Source organism: Macaca mulatta, chromosome 2 (genome assembly GCF_049350105.2).
Source record: "Macaca mulatta isolate MMU2019108-1 chromosome 2, T2T-MMU8v2.0, whole genome shotgun sequence".
In the NCBI taxonomy this organism is placed as follows: domain Eukaryota; kingdom Metazoa; phylum Chordata; class Mammalia; order Primates; family Cercopithecidae; genus Macaca; species Macaca mulatta.
The window spans coordinates 5284647-5297197 of NC_133407.1; the positions used below are offsets into that span (position 1 = coordinate 5284647).

General features: G+C 41.5%; 1 protein-coding gene across 2 annotated transcripts in view; it reads left to right on the plus strand.

Moving 5' to 3' along the window:
- The window catches only part of ATP13A4 (ATPase 13A4), a 159523-nt gene that overhangs the window by 84015 nt on the left and 62957 nt on the right, over positions 1–12551 (plus strand). For both annotated transcript variants that reach the window (XM_015132515.3, XM_077991164.1), the window contains 5 exons: positions 879–1013; positions 4688–4858; positions 6005–6162; positions 7030–7218; positions 9337–9398. In XM_015132515.3, the coding sequence (XP_014988001.3) occupies positions 879–1013; positions 4688–4858; positions 6005–6162; positions 7030–7218; positions 9337–9398 (715 nt within the window). The remainder of the gene's footprint in view (positions 1–878; positions 1014–4687; positions 4859–6004; positions 6163–7029; positions 7219–9336; positions 9399–12551) is intronic.

A 12551-nucleotide genomic window follows, 5' to 3' on the forward strand; every position in this document is an offset into this window, starting at 1 on the left:
ACCCCACCCAGCCCCGTGCAGGGATGCCTATCTTACACCAGCCCTAATAGCTTTAAGACTGAATAAGGAAGAAAAGAAGTAAAGGAAGGCAGGCAGGCAATGAGGAAGGAGGGAAGGACTTTCATTTCTCTTATCATGGGTAAGAATGAACAGCTTTGCAGACACTTAACACACCACGTGTATGTGTGTGTGTATGAAGTGATAATATCTAGCAATTTTGCTATACAGTTATTTGCTGGAGATCTCTTTTTAAAAGGAACTCATTATTAGGATTTTTTTTTTTTTTTTGAGGCAGGGTCTTGCCCTATCACCCAGGCTGGAGTGCAGTGGCACGATCATCACCCACTACAGTGTCAACCTCCTGAGCTCAAATTTAAGTAGTCTTCCCACCTCAAGCCTCCCAAGTAGCTGGGAGTACAGGTGTGTGTCACCATGCCTGGCTAATTGTTTTATTTTTTATTTTTTGGTGAAGATGGGGCTCCTGCTGTGTTGTCCAGGTTGGTCTCAAACACCTAAGCTCGAATGATTCTGCCGCATTAGGCTCCAAAAGTGCTGGGATTGCAGGCATGAGCCACTGTGCTCAGCTGGGAATATTAACCTTTTATCTGTAATGTAAGTTTCAAATTTGTTTCTGAATTTGTCATTAGTTTTTTCTTATTATTTTGCCACACAAAGATTTTTATTTTATGTAGCTATTTTGTTACATTCTTTTCTTTTTGTTTTCAAAGTTTGAATCAATGTTGAGGAATGTTCTCCTTTCTCCAAAAAAAAAAAAAATGCCGTGGTTGCTTTTTCATTGATATCCAAGTTAAGCAGATGTTGGATTATGTTTTTGTGGGAAAATAACCTGACTCAACTCTGTCTCCTCCCACTTTCAGCTGGAGTTCAAGAGCTGGAATCACACGTCCTGGTGCCTGGAGATTTATTAATTTTGACAGGGAACAAAGTGCTAATGCCATGTGATGCCGTTCTGATTGAAGGCAGCTGTGTGGTGGATGAAGGCATGCTGACAGGTACAGTTCTATCTCCACAGCTGGCAACCTCCGTGGCCTGGCCCACGCTCCTCGCCACTGTGGTCCCTACTCCTCCTCTCCCTGAATGACAACGGCTGGCTGTAAAGCATTGTCTGCTATAGGACCTTCCTGTTTCCACAAATCTTACTCAGTCCTGCTGTGAATGGATCTGTGGGTTCAAATTAAAGCTCTTTCTATGTGTTAAGTTTGATACAATAACAAGTTTTTTAGTGTTTAGTATTTTGAACAAAAGATTATTATAACCCTCTCATTTACCTTAAAAGATTGTAGAGATCGGCCGGGCGCGGTGGCTCAAGCCTGTAATCCCAGCACTTTGGGAGGCCGAGGCGGGCGGATCACGAGGTCAGGAGATCGAGACCATCCTGGCTAACACGGTGAAACCCCGTCTCTACTAAAAATACAAAAAGAAACTAGCCGGGCGCGGTTGTGGGCGCCTGTAGTCCCAGCTACTCCGGAGGCTGAGGCAGGAGAATGGCGTGAACCCGGGAGGCGGAGCTTGCAGTGAGCCGAGATCGCGCCACTGCACTCCAGTCTGGGCGACAGAGCGAGACTCCGTCTCAAAAAAAAAAAAAGATTGTAGAGATCATTAGATCTTTCAGAATTGTCTGTGACTTTTATGTTTATTTATTTTAAATAAAACATGTTTTTAAATAAACTTGGAGGGTTTGAAAATCATCAGCGACATCCTGAAACCCACAGGGGTCATTCAAATTCTTCCTGGCCTGGCTTGAAAATGTTAAGAAATTCATGAGGCAGCATTTGGAAAAACCTGCTGCTTCCAAAATACACACTGGGTGTTTCGGACTCACTGTAGTTCGTTTACAAATGGCATACTGGAGCTGGGTGGGACCTGTGAGGTTATCTCACATCACAGGCACGGCAACTGAGGTCCAGAGAGGTGACTTGCTTAAGATTACACTGCCTTGATTTCTCACTGACATAGCATAATGATGAGATGTTCAGCTGATACTTCTATAAGATAAAGAAGAATCATAGAGTGTTTCTCGGAGATGAAATGAGAGGCTGTGACTACATGGAGGCTGTGAACGCACTCTCATGGGTGTATCATGGTTCCCATTCAAGTTCAGATCAAATCCATTTCTCCCAGGCAGCCCAGAAAGACAGGTAATGGAGACAAGTGTACACACCCTCCTATGTTAGCTGACAAAGAATAAATGTGTCACAGATCATGGCAAGGCAGGTTCTTTTCCCTCAAAAATCCATAGATTCCTAAAAATCCTGTAATGCTGGGACTCTGCAGTGCCAACTACCATTTTCCTAACGAAAGTAGCCTTAATATACTGTAATGCAACTCTGACTTTCTATTGACCACTCTGCAGAGACCAGTAGAAGACTTTAGAAACTTGTTCCTCAGAACAGACCTACAGTTATTTCACGGCTTCATTCATTACCTTGTATTAGCACTTCAAGCCTCTGCAATAGGCCTCTCCCACTGCACTGGTAAAAGTTGCTAAAGTCCCAATTGCCAAGTCCAGTGGACTCTTTAAATTTCTTTCTTTTTGAGACAGAGTCTCACTCACTCTGTTGCCCAGATTGGAGTACAGTGGCTTGATCTTGGCTCACTGCAGTCTCTGCCTCCCGGGTTCAAGCGATCCTCTCATCTCAGCCTCCATCAAGTAGCTGGAATTACAGACGTGCACCACCATACCTGGCTAATTTTTGTATTTTTAGTAGAGGCGGCGTTTTACGATGTTGGCCAGGCTGGTCTGGAACTCCTGACCTCAAGTGATCTGCCTCCAAAAGTGCTCGGATTACAGGCATGAGCCACTGTGCCCAGCCTGATTCTTTAAATTTCTCAACTTATTGTCCTCTCTGTTCCATTTGACTATTCTGACCAGCTCTCTTTCTGAAAACTCTCTTCCCTATAACTTTCTAAGATAATTCTCTCTCTCCAAATTCTTCTACCACTGACTATACCCATTCAGTTTCTTCTGCTGCTCCTCTTCCTCCATCTCCTGGATTATTGGTGCTGCTCATGGCTGCATCCTTGGCCTTTCCTCTTCTCACTGTATACTTGGTCTCTAAGTAAACTTGTCTGCTTCTATGACTTTAATTATCATCTAAAACCTGATGAGTTCTGGCTAAATATCTCTAGTCCAGGCCTCTCCTCTGAGCTTCAAATCCAAATAAATCTCAAACTGCCTACAAGGCATCTCAACATGGTCATTCTACAAGGCAACTGCAACTTACAGTGGCCAAAAGACAATTCTTTCCCTCCCCCTAGAATCCCTATGTTGAGGAATAATGTTGAGCCTCTGCTTATTCTCCCAGGTCGGGAACTAGAAAAGCAGTGCAAATTTCTCTGTCTCTATGACCTGCCAATACATTTTCTCAAGTTTTGTAGCTCCTTACTTCCTTGTTTCTTTCCTTTTTTGAGACAGAGTGTCACTCTGTTTTCCAGGCTGCCGTGCAGTGGTGTGATGCCCGCTCACTTCCACCTCCGCCTGCCGGGCTCAAGTGATTCTCGTGCTTCAGCCTCCAGAGTAGCTGGGATTATAGGCATGCACCACCACGCTCAGCTAATTTTGTATTTTTAGAAAAGACAGGGTTGTACCATGTTGCCCAGGCTGGTCTTGAACTCCTGGCTCAAGTGATCTGCCTGTCACTGCCTCCCAAAGTGCTAGGATTAAAGGCGTGAGCCACTGTATCCGGCCACTTCCTTGTTTCCCGAATGCAGTGCTTCCTTTCTATTCCCACTGCCGGCTGTCATAGTTCAGACCTCATCCCTTGCCACTGGGATTCCTGTGATTATTTCCCAATTGGATACCCAGCCTCCAACCTCACCAGACTTTGATTCATTCCCTGTGCTATGGACAGAGTGCTCTCTCTTATACATAAATATGATGTTACTCTCCTGATTAAAGTGGTTAAATCTCTCCACATCCTCCTTCAGTCACCAGTGGCTTTATTTTATTTTTATTATTTATTTATTTATTTTTGAGATGGAGTTTCACTCTTGTTGCCCAGGCTGGAGTGCAGTGGCACAGTCTTGGCTCCCTGCAGCCTCTGCCTCCCAGGTTCAAGCGATTCTCCTGTCTCAGCCTCCTGAGTAGCTGGGATCACAGGCATGAGCCACCACACCTGACTGATTTTTTGTATTTTTACAAAAAATGGGGTTTCTCCATGTTGGTCAGGCTGGTTTCGAACTCCCGACCTCAGGTGATCTGCCTACCTCGGCCTCCCAAAGTACTGGGGTTATAGGCATGAGCCACTGTGCCCAGCCCACCAGTGCCTTTAGACATATCTGTGGACACTTAGAGTTCTCCATGCTTTGACTCCTAGATAGCTCTCATGGCCCTTTATACTCTACACTCCATATTCTTGACTGCACAGCTTGAGGTTCCCTAAATAGTTATTTCCAGCTATCTTGACATCTGTGCTTGATTTACAATACCTATAGTATTTATAATACTGTATTATACTTATTTGTTTACTTATCTGTCTCCTATTCTGAACTACAGACCTCTTAGAAATAAAGACTATGTTTATGCTTGTATCCCCAATACCTAGGGTTGTCTCTGCCACATGGTAGGCACACAAAAAAAAGTCTGTTGTATGATGAGTGGGTGCAGGCATGATTTAAATGAGGGAAGTCATCCTGCCTCACAAAACAACATGCTTGTTTTCTGTAGGAGAAAGTATCCCAGTCACCAAAACTCCGTTACCCAAGATGGATAGCTCTGTGCCCTGGAAAACACAGAGTGAAGCGGATTACAAACGGCATGTCCTCTTCTGTGGAACAGAGGTTATCCAGGCCAAGGCAGCTTGCTCTGGGACCGTGAGAGCAGTGGTACTGCAGACCGGTTAGCATCACCTCCTTTTTCTTATTTTTAATGATATATTTTTGCTCAGTTTGTCTAGTGCCTTAAATTTATTAGGTGAAGAGAAGCTGTTTTTTCTTTACAATCATGGTTTTTTTAATTTTTAATTTTTGTGGGTATATAGCAGCTGTATATATACTTATGGGATACCTGGGCTGTTTTGACAGAGGCCTGCAATGTGAAATAAGCACATCACGGAGAATGGGGCATCTCTTCCCTCAAGCATTTGTCGTTTGAGTTACAAACAATCCAATTACACTTGTTAAGTTATTTAAAAATATACAACTAAGTTATTATTGACTATAGTCACCCTTTGTACTATCAAATAGCAGGCCTTACTCATTTTTTCCATTTTTTTTTTGTACCCATAGATAAGGAGAAGTCTTACCTATAGGTACAAAACACACCAAATATATATAAATCCATATGTTTTAAATACCAATTGAACTATGGCATATGCCTGTTAGTAAAAATGATAGTACTGATAACACTAATTATTGTTTATGTGCTTTGCAGTATATAAACTCTTTCCACCACATCAAACAAGCAGAGCAGAGATGCTTACTGCTTCTACTATGCCTGTGAATAGGCTGAGGCCACACAATTCAATGAACTTTTTAAAATACCATGGCCAGCAGTTGACGAAGCTGCACCTAGAACCCAGGTCTTCTAATCCTGAATCCCAAGTTCTTTCTAGGGTGGGCTAGAAACTGCAAATGTAACATTGCAAAGTATTAGAAAAGTGAGTCCATCAGTATTTACTGGACCACTTAATTTTAATTCAAGTGATATGCACGTGCATGCACACGTTTGAGTCATTTTCTTAAAATAAAATTCTATTTGGCAAAGCTGTGCTGTGCACCCAGTACGGGGCTTTCCTATCTCCGGGATGCATTGAAATTGGAAGTAGAGGAAAGGAAGGCCAGAGAGAGTACCGGGCTCTGAGATAGAGATTTCCGTTCTAGCATTTATGGATTTTTCTAGCTATCTTTCAATTGCCTTTGAGCTTAAACACTGTTCAAATATCAGTAGAGAGAAACAAAAGCGGTGTTGAGGTTTGGAAGAGCACTAACAGGAGACCATACTGTTGGTCTCCTGAGAGTGTGCGGTGTGCGTTTGTTGTTCCAGGATTCAACACTGCAAAGGGAGACCTTGTGAGATCCATTCTCTACCCCAAGCCAATGAATTTTAAGTTGTACAGGGATGCCATCAGGTTCCTCCTGTGCCTTGTAGGAACAGCCACCGTTGGGATGATCTATACTCTGTGTGTCTATGTGCTCAGTGGGGTAAGCTGTCTTTGCTCTTTTATTAAATGTGTACATACTCATCTATATATATTTCATACTGTACATGTTGGCTTTAATCTAGGATGTGGTTTACAAACCTGGGAAACAAAGCCAAGCCCTGAAACCTGTGTGTGGACTTCCAGATCCCAATCAGCAACTGATCACTAAGTCCATAATAACAGACAGACTTCATGGGATAGTCGGATAAAACTATTTATTGATTGGTATATCAATGTATTTCTCTTTTCCTCACACTTTATACTATTTTTCCTTTTCAATCTGAGAATATATTTTCAATAAAGTAGCATTTTTATAGCTATCGAACGAGGGATTTTAAATAAAATCAGACACCCAGTTTTCGTGAGGTCATGGCAGACTAGTACATTATTCTTTGCTGGTAACAATATAAATCACATTTTTTTTTAATTGCTATTTGGCGAAAGATAGAGCTATAAACATGGTCATGCCTTTAACCCACTGATATCATTTCTTGAAATTTGACCTAAAGAAGTAAACAAAAAGAAGGAAGGCTGGGCACAGTGGCTCACGCCTGTAATCCTGCACTTCGGGAGGCCAAGGCGGGTGGATCACCTGAGGTCAACATGGTGAAACCCCATCTCTACTAAAACTACAAAAATTAGCCAGGCATGGTGGCGGGTGCCTGTAATCCCAGCTACTTGGGAGGCTGAGGCAGAAAAATCGCTTGAACCCGGGGGGTGGAGGTTGCAATGAGCCGAGATCACATCACTGCACTCCAGCCTGGGTGACAAGAGTGAAACTCCATCTCAAAAAAAATAAAAAAGCAAAGAATCATATGCTGTTCGTCAGTGATTTGTCTGTAATAATTAAAGAGTGACTGTCGTCCAGGAACCTCCAGAGGAGGTGATGAGGAAAGCCCTTGACGTCATCACAATTGCGGTTCCTCCTGCTCTGCCTGCCGCTCTGACCACAGGCATTATCTATGCCCAGAGGAGGCTGAAGAAGAGCGGCATCTTCTGCATCAGCCCCCAGAGGATCAATGTGTGTGGACAGTTAAACCTGGTCTGCTTTGACAAGGTATGTGTGTTTCATCCTTATTGTTATCATCATTTTTTACCATTGCTGTCATCGTGTGTATCTGCTTTTACCCTCTTGCAAGGCAGGAGACATAGAATGTGGGTGGCTGTCTTCATTTTATCCCTGGTTAGATGCGTGATCTGGCAAAGATACGTCTCTTAAGCTCACAGAGTCCAAGGTTTAGAGAAGAAGTGGGTGCTAAATAGGAGAATCTTTTTGGGTCCTTCCAACTTCAATATCCTATGACAAGCAATTAAAATAGCATCCCTTTTCTCTGCAGTCAAAACCTTCATACAAAGAACAAAATTTAAACCCTTTACTCTCGTCACTGCTGTATGCTTGATGCTAAGAATATTGCCTGGCAGAGAGTTAGTGTGCAATAAAGACTGAATTAATGAATGAATAACAAAGGAAGAGTTTATTAAACTGTTCCTTACTATGAGACTCATATCAAACTTTGGCTGTATTTTCCCATCTGTAGTTTATTGTCTAAAACTACCCTTGATTATTTGCCAGTTATTCCCAACCAGCCTCTTATTCTACCATCTCTTTATTGTATTTGTTTAGTCCGTACACACATATGCTGGGGTGAAGGTGGGAGCTGTGAGAGAATAAGACGGAAATGCCTTTCAGGGCATTGTGAACAGATGAGCGTGGGTAGAGGCATGGAGGCAGGAAAGCAAGAGAGTGTGGCTTTGACTAGAGCAGGCTGTTGGTAATGGGAGAGGCTGTCTGTGGACCTTCAATGTCTGGCTTAGAAAGTGTTTACATGTATTTTAAGCAATGGAGAGTTATTGAAGGCTTTTGTTGCTGTTGTTGACTTCTTTTTTAAATTTACTTTTTAAATGTAAAATACACATAACATAAAATTTATTTTAGTCATTTTTCAGTGTACTGTTCACTGGCATTAAGTACCTTCTCACTGTTCTGCAGTCATCACTACTATTCATTTTGAGGACTTCTTTTATTTTCCCAAACTGAAATTATATTCATTCAGCAGTATACTGAAGGTTTCGATAGTTGAGAATTAATGGGATCAGGGCTGTATTTTATAATTATTGGAATATCAGAAAGATCTACCAAGAACAGAAAGTCAACATAACTCTTACCACCATTTTAATATTATTTTGTGATCAAACTAGCAACGTAAGAAATAACATTCTATTTATGAGATTATATCCTTAGACTTGGAAAAAGAAACAGGAGTGGGAGAAATAATTGTGACCTGAATTTGTATAAAAAATGAGCAATAATTATGAGTAATTATGATTATTATTAGCTTTTACTGTATGCTAGATGTTAAATGAAACACTTTATGTTATCCCATTTAATCTTCACCACAACTCTCTGAGATTATGACCATGTTACGAATAAGAGCTCTTATATTTAGAGGGATTAATTTGTTCTGGTCATACAACTGGTGTTTAAACCTAACCTAAATTCTTAACCATTATATTGCACTGAGAGAAATACCAACACTTTTTTTTTTTTTTTTTTTTTTTACCAAATAGCAAACCATTTCTTTCGAGTCTTTTCACACACAGTGCCCTGTAGGTAAAAATTCCTCTCTATTCCTTATTTTAATGACATATTTTAAACTTCTGCTATGAAACTAGGACTCCCCCATTTTATATCGAGGACTTTCCCATCCATTTAGGCTACCATTAGATCCTCAAAACAATCCTCTGAAGTTGTGAGGAAGATACTTTTTTTGTCGTCATTATGGAGGACACTAAAGTTGGAAAAGATTAAGTTCCAGCTTGTTAGACAACTGGCATAAGCTCATCACGCTTCCAGCGGGCACTCCAGAGACCCCCTCATGGTGCCCCTCCTTGAAGTTTTGATCTTGTTAATATGTTTGTGAAGCATTTTCTCATTACAGAAATACCTTATTTATCTGCACTATGGAGTCTTCACTATGGGGACCCTGGAATTTTTTTTTTTTGTTTTTTTTTTTAAAGTAGGGAGGTGATTTCGTTGTGTTGTTTGGGCTGGTCTCCAACTCCTGAGTTCAAGTGATTCTCCTGTCTCAGCCTCCCGTAGTGCTGGGATTACAGGCATGAACCACCGCGCCTTGCCTGGATCTTCAGAGTAAATGCAGCATTTGTTTCTGTTTAGACAGGCACCTTAACAAGGGATGGCTTGGACCTCTGGGGAGTCGTGTCCTGTGATAGGAATGGGTGAGTACCTTGGACTAAATGCATTCTAGTGTCTCTTTTCCCAGAATTCCGTGTTTTCTCTTGAAATTACTAATGGAGACATTTGGACTTTTTCTTTGGTGAACAATGATTGCCAAAGTATCTTCTTTTAACTTCTCATCTTTTGCCAAAGTATCTTCTTTTAACTTCTCATCTTGAATTCTTCAAAGCCTCACTAAAGCATACCCATTTTCCCCCATCCCAATGCAGTCCCATGCCAGTCACAAATCCGGGAGATGAAGCTTTGACACTGCATCCAAATCCTTGCTAAAATATAATTTGCTTCCAGCATGAAGTTGACGCAGTATAAGTAATTTAGACATTACCAGGATACTGTCCTTTAGGGAGGTAACATTCTTGGTTCAAGCTGAAGCCTCTTGATGTGCTAGGAGGAAGGACACTGCTCTGACTTTTGTACCCTGAACTTCAGGAAGGGAAGAGGAACATTTGTAGAACCATAGCTAGTGTACTCATTTTTCTTGGTATTCCAGTTTTAAGAACTCTACTTTCTGGCTGCTGGAAACTCCTTTTTCTTTTTCTTTCTTTTCTTTCTTTTTTGAGAGGGAGTTTCGCTCTTGTCGCCCGGGCTGGAGTGCAGTGGCATGATCTTGGCTTATTGCAACCTCCGCCTCCTGGGTTCAAGTAATTCTCCTGCCTCAGTCTCCCGAGTAGCTGGGATTACAGGTGCCTGCCACCATGCCTGGCTAATTTTTGTATTTTTAGTAGGGACAGGGTTTCCCCATGTTGGCCAGGCTGGTCTCAAACTCCTGACCTCAGATGCGCCCACCTCGGCCTCCTGAAGTGTTGGGATTACAGGCGTGAGCCACTGCGCCGGGCTGAAACTCCTTTTTCCTAGCAAGTGAAGACAGTTTTGGCAGTTCTCAGCACGGTGCGTTCAAGATTTGCACAGCCCTCTCCTGTGGCCCTCTTGTGGCCATGTTTGAGTTTGCATCTCTCCCTGCTTTTTCTACTCACTACGAACTCCTGGGGAATCAGAACATGAAATCTCTGATGCACTTGACATTTATGTTTCCTTTGAAAATGAAAGTTTTCTCCTGTAACACTTGTAACTTAAATCACAAAGCATTTTGTGCATGAAATGTTCATGGTGGTTCTTTGGCATTATAGAGATGACATGTAATTTATCCATAAAATATGCTAATTACACATAGTTTAATACTTGTGGTATTAAAATACCATTTAGAAACAAGTCTAATTCCTGGATTAAAAAAGTGATCCTTGTGCTTCTAACCACTTTAGTGTACAGAAGAAGCCTCTTAAAGTGTTAAACTCTAAAGTTCTTTTCATTTTTCCTAGAGGGTAGATTTAGATATATACTTCGTCTCATGGTTCATTAGTGTTTTTCTGTTTCAGCTTCTACAAAATATGTGTACATTTCTTCAAATATGTGTGCATCTTAAGAGCAGTCTTGTTCTTCTTTAGATTTGCATCTCTAGTGCTGTAGCTCTGTACCAGGCACAGATAGTAGGTGCACAGTAATTGCTCATCTAAAATGAACTCAATATGTTCTGTCTTTTGAATGTTCCACTTACTGAATTGACACCATATTATTCATAAAACTTTGGAAACTTTCTGTTTCTAAAAGTGACTTGTTACATTGAAGTAATAACAATTGATATGTTATTGATAACATATCAGGGAGGGTAAATGATCCCTCCCTCCCTCCCTTTCCTCCCTCCCTCCCTCCCTCCCTTCCTTCCTTCCTTCCTTCTCTCCTGCCTGCCTGCCTGCCTGCAGATCAAAGTTGAAGTCCAATGATTAAAACAACAAATTAAAATAAAAAATGGCAAATTTAATTAATAAAATGAAACAAAACAGAATTAATTCTAGGTAAGAAGTGAGCACCTGACTTAGAGGCTATTAAATGCCTTCTCGTCAAACGTGAGCTCATCTCTGATATTTCTTCTTTTCCAAAAAGCCCTGATTGTTGTGCCAGATACTTTAAGAACTATTAAAGGCTATCGGGGATTGATAACCAGAAATACTCAGATAAAAATGCACCGACAGGATTGATAGAGAGCTTTATGTATTTGCTGTGCTAACCAGAGTCTGGCCCAATCCTCTGGAATGCAGAATTATATACTCAGAATTACAGACTAGTGACAGTGTACGTCTCATAGTAAAAATAAGATTTTTTTTTTCTGATCTGTATTTTGCTTTTCAGTGTGAGTTTAAGTTTCTGTGTTAACTCTACTGCTGGTGGTCTCTTCCTTTTAGATATTTACTAAAATACCATCGGGTATGCGGTAAACCCACCAAGATGAGTTGCTCTCTTAACACATAATAATGAATATAACTAACAGGGTCAATACAAAGCCAGGACATTTTTGAACTCTTAGTGTGACAAAAGGAAACTTGAATGCAAAAGCCAGGAAGCCATGTGGCTGAATTGTGAGTTAACATTGCGATATGTTTGCTTTCAAAGCAAAGGGCTAGAGCAATTTAAGGTTATCTTTAAATAAATGCAGGGTCCATATTATCAGAAGTAATTGTCTGTCTTGAAATGTGGTCTCCAGGATCAGACAATGACAAATAGGAACTTTTCCAAAAAAGAAGAATAAGGAAAGTGAGAGGGAGGCCTGATAAAACTGTTACTAGAGGAACTACTAGAGGTTCCTGTGCAACACCAGAGGGAGGGAGGTGAAGGGGAACGGCAGAGTTGATCCGTAAGTTTGAAAGAAGTTGGCATGTGGAGGAGCGGGAGCAAGTGGACTGTCACTGGCTCCCAGGAGCAGATTTTGCCCCCACGTAGGATGAAGCTTCCACCATTCAGACGTCCTCCAAACGGCATAAGCTGCTTTGAGAACCAACATCTGTGCTGCACATTTGAGAAGGGGCTGTGACTAACCAAGCTGCAGGCGACATTCTTCTTGTGATGCCAGAGCTGAACTTAATGGCCCCCACTCTGAATCAGTGAAGGCACCCTGCCTGTACCATTTGAGTTGTATTTTAATAGCTTTTTAGATGAGACTGTGTTCTCATCTAAAATGAAATGGTGGGGATAATGGTTGGGATAGGGACACAAGAGGCCAGGGTGGAAGAGGGGGATGCAATGTTCTTTGGAAAAATGTTTTTAGCCAGGCACGGTGGCTCACACCTGTAATCCCAGCACTT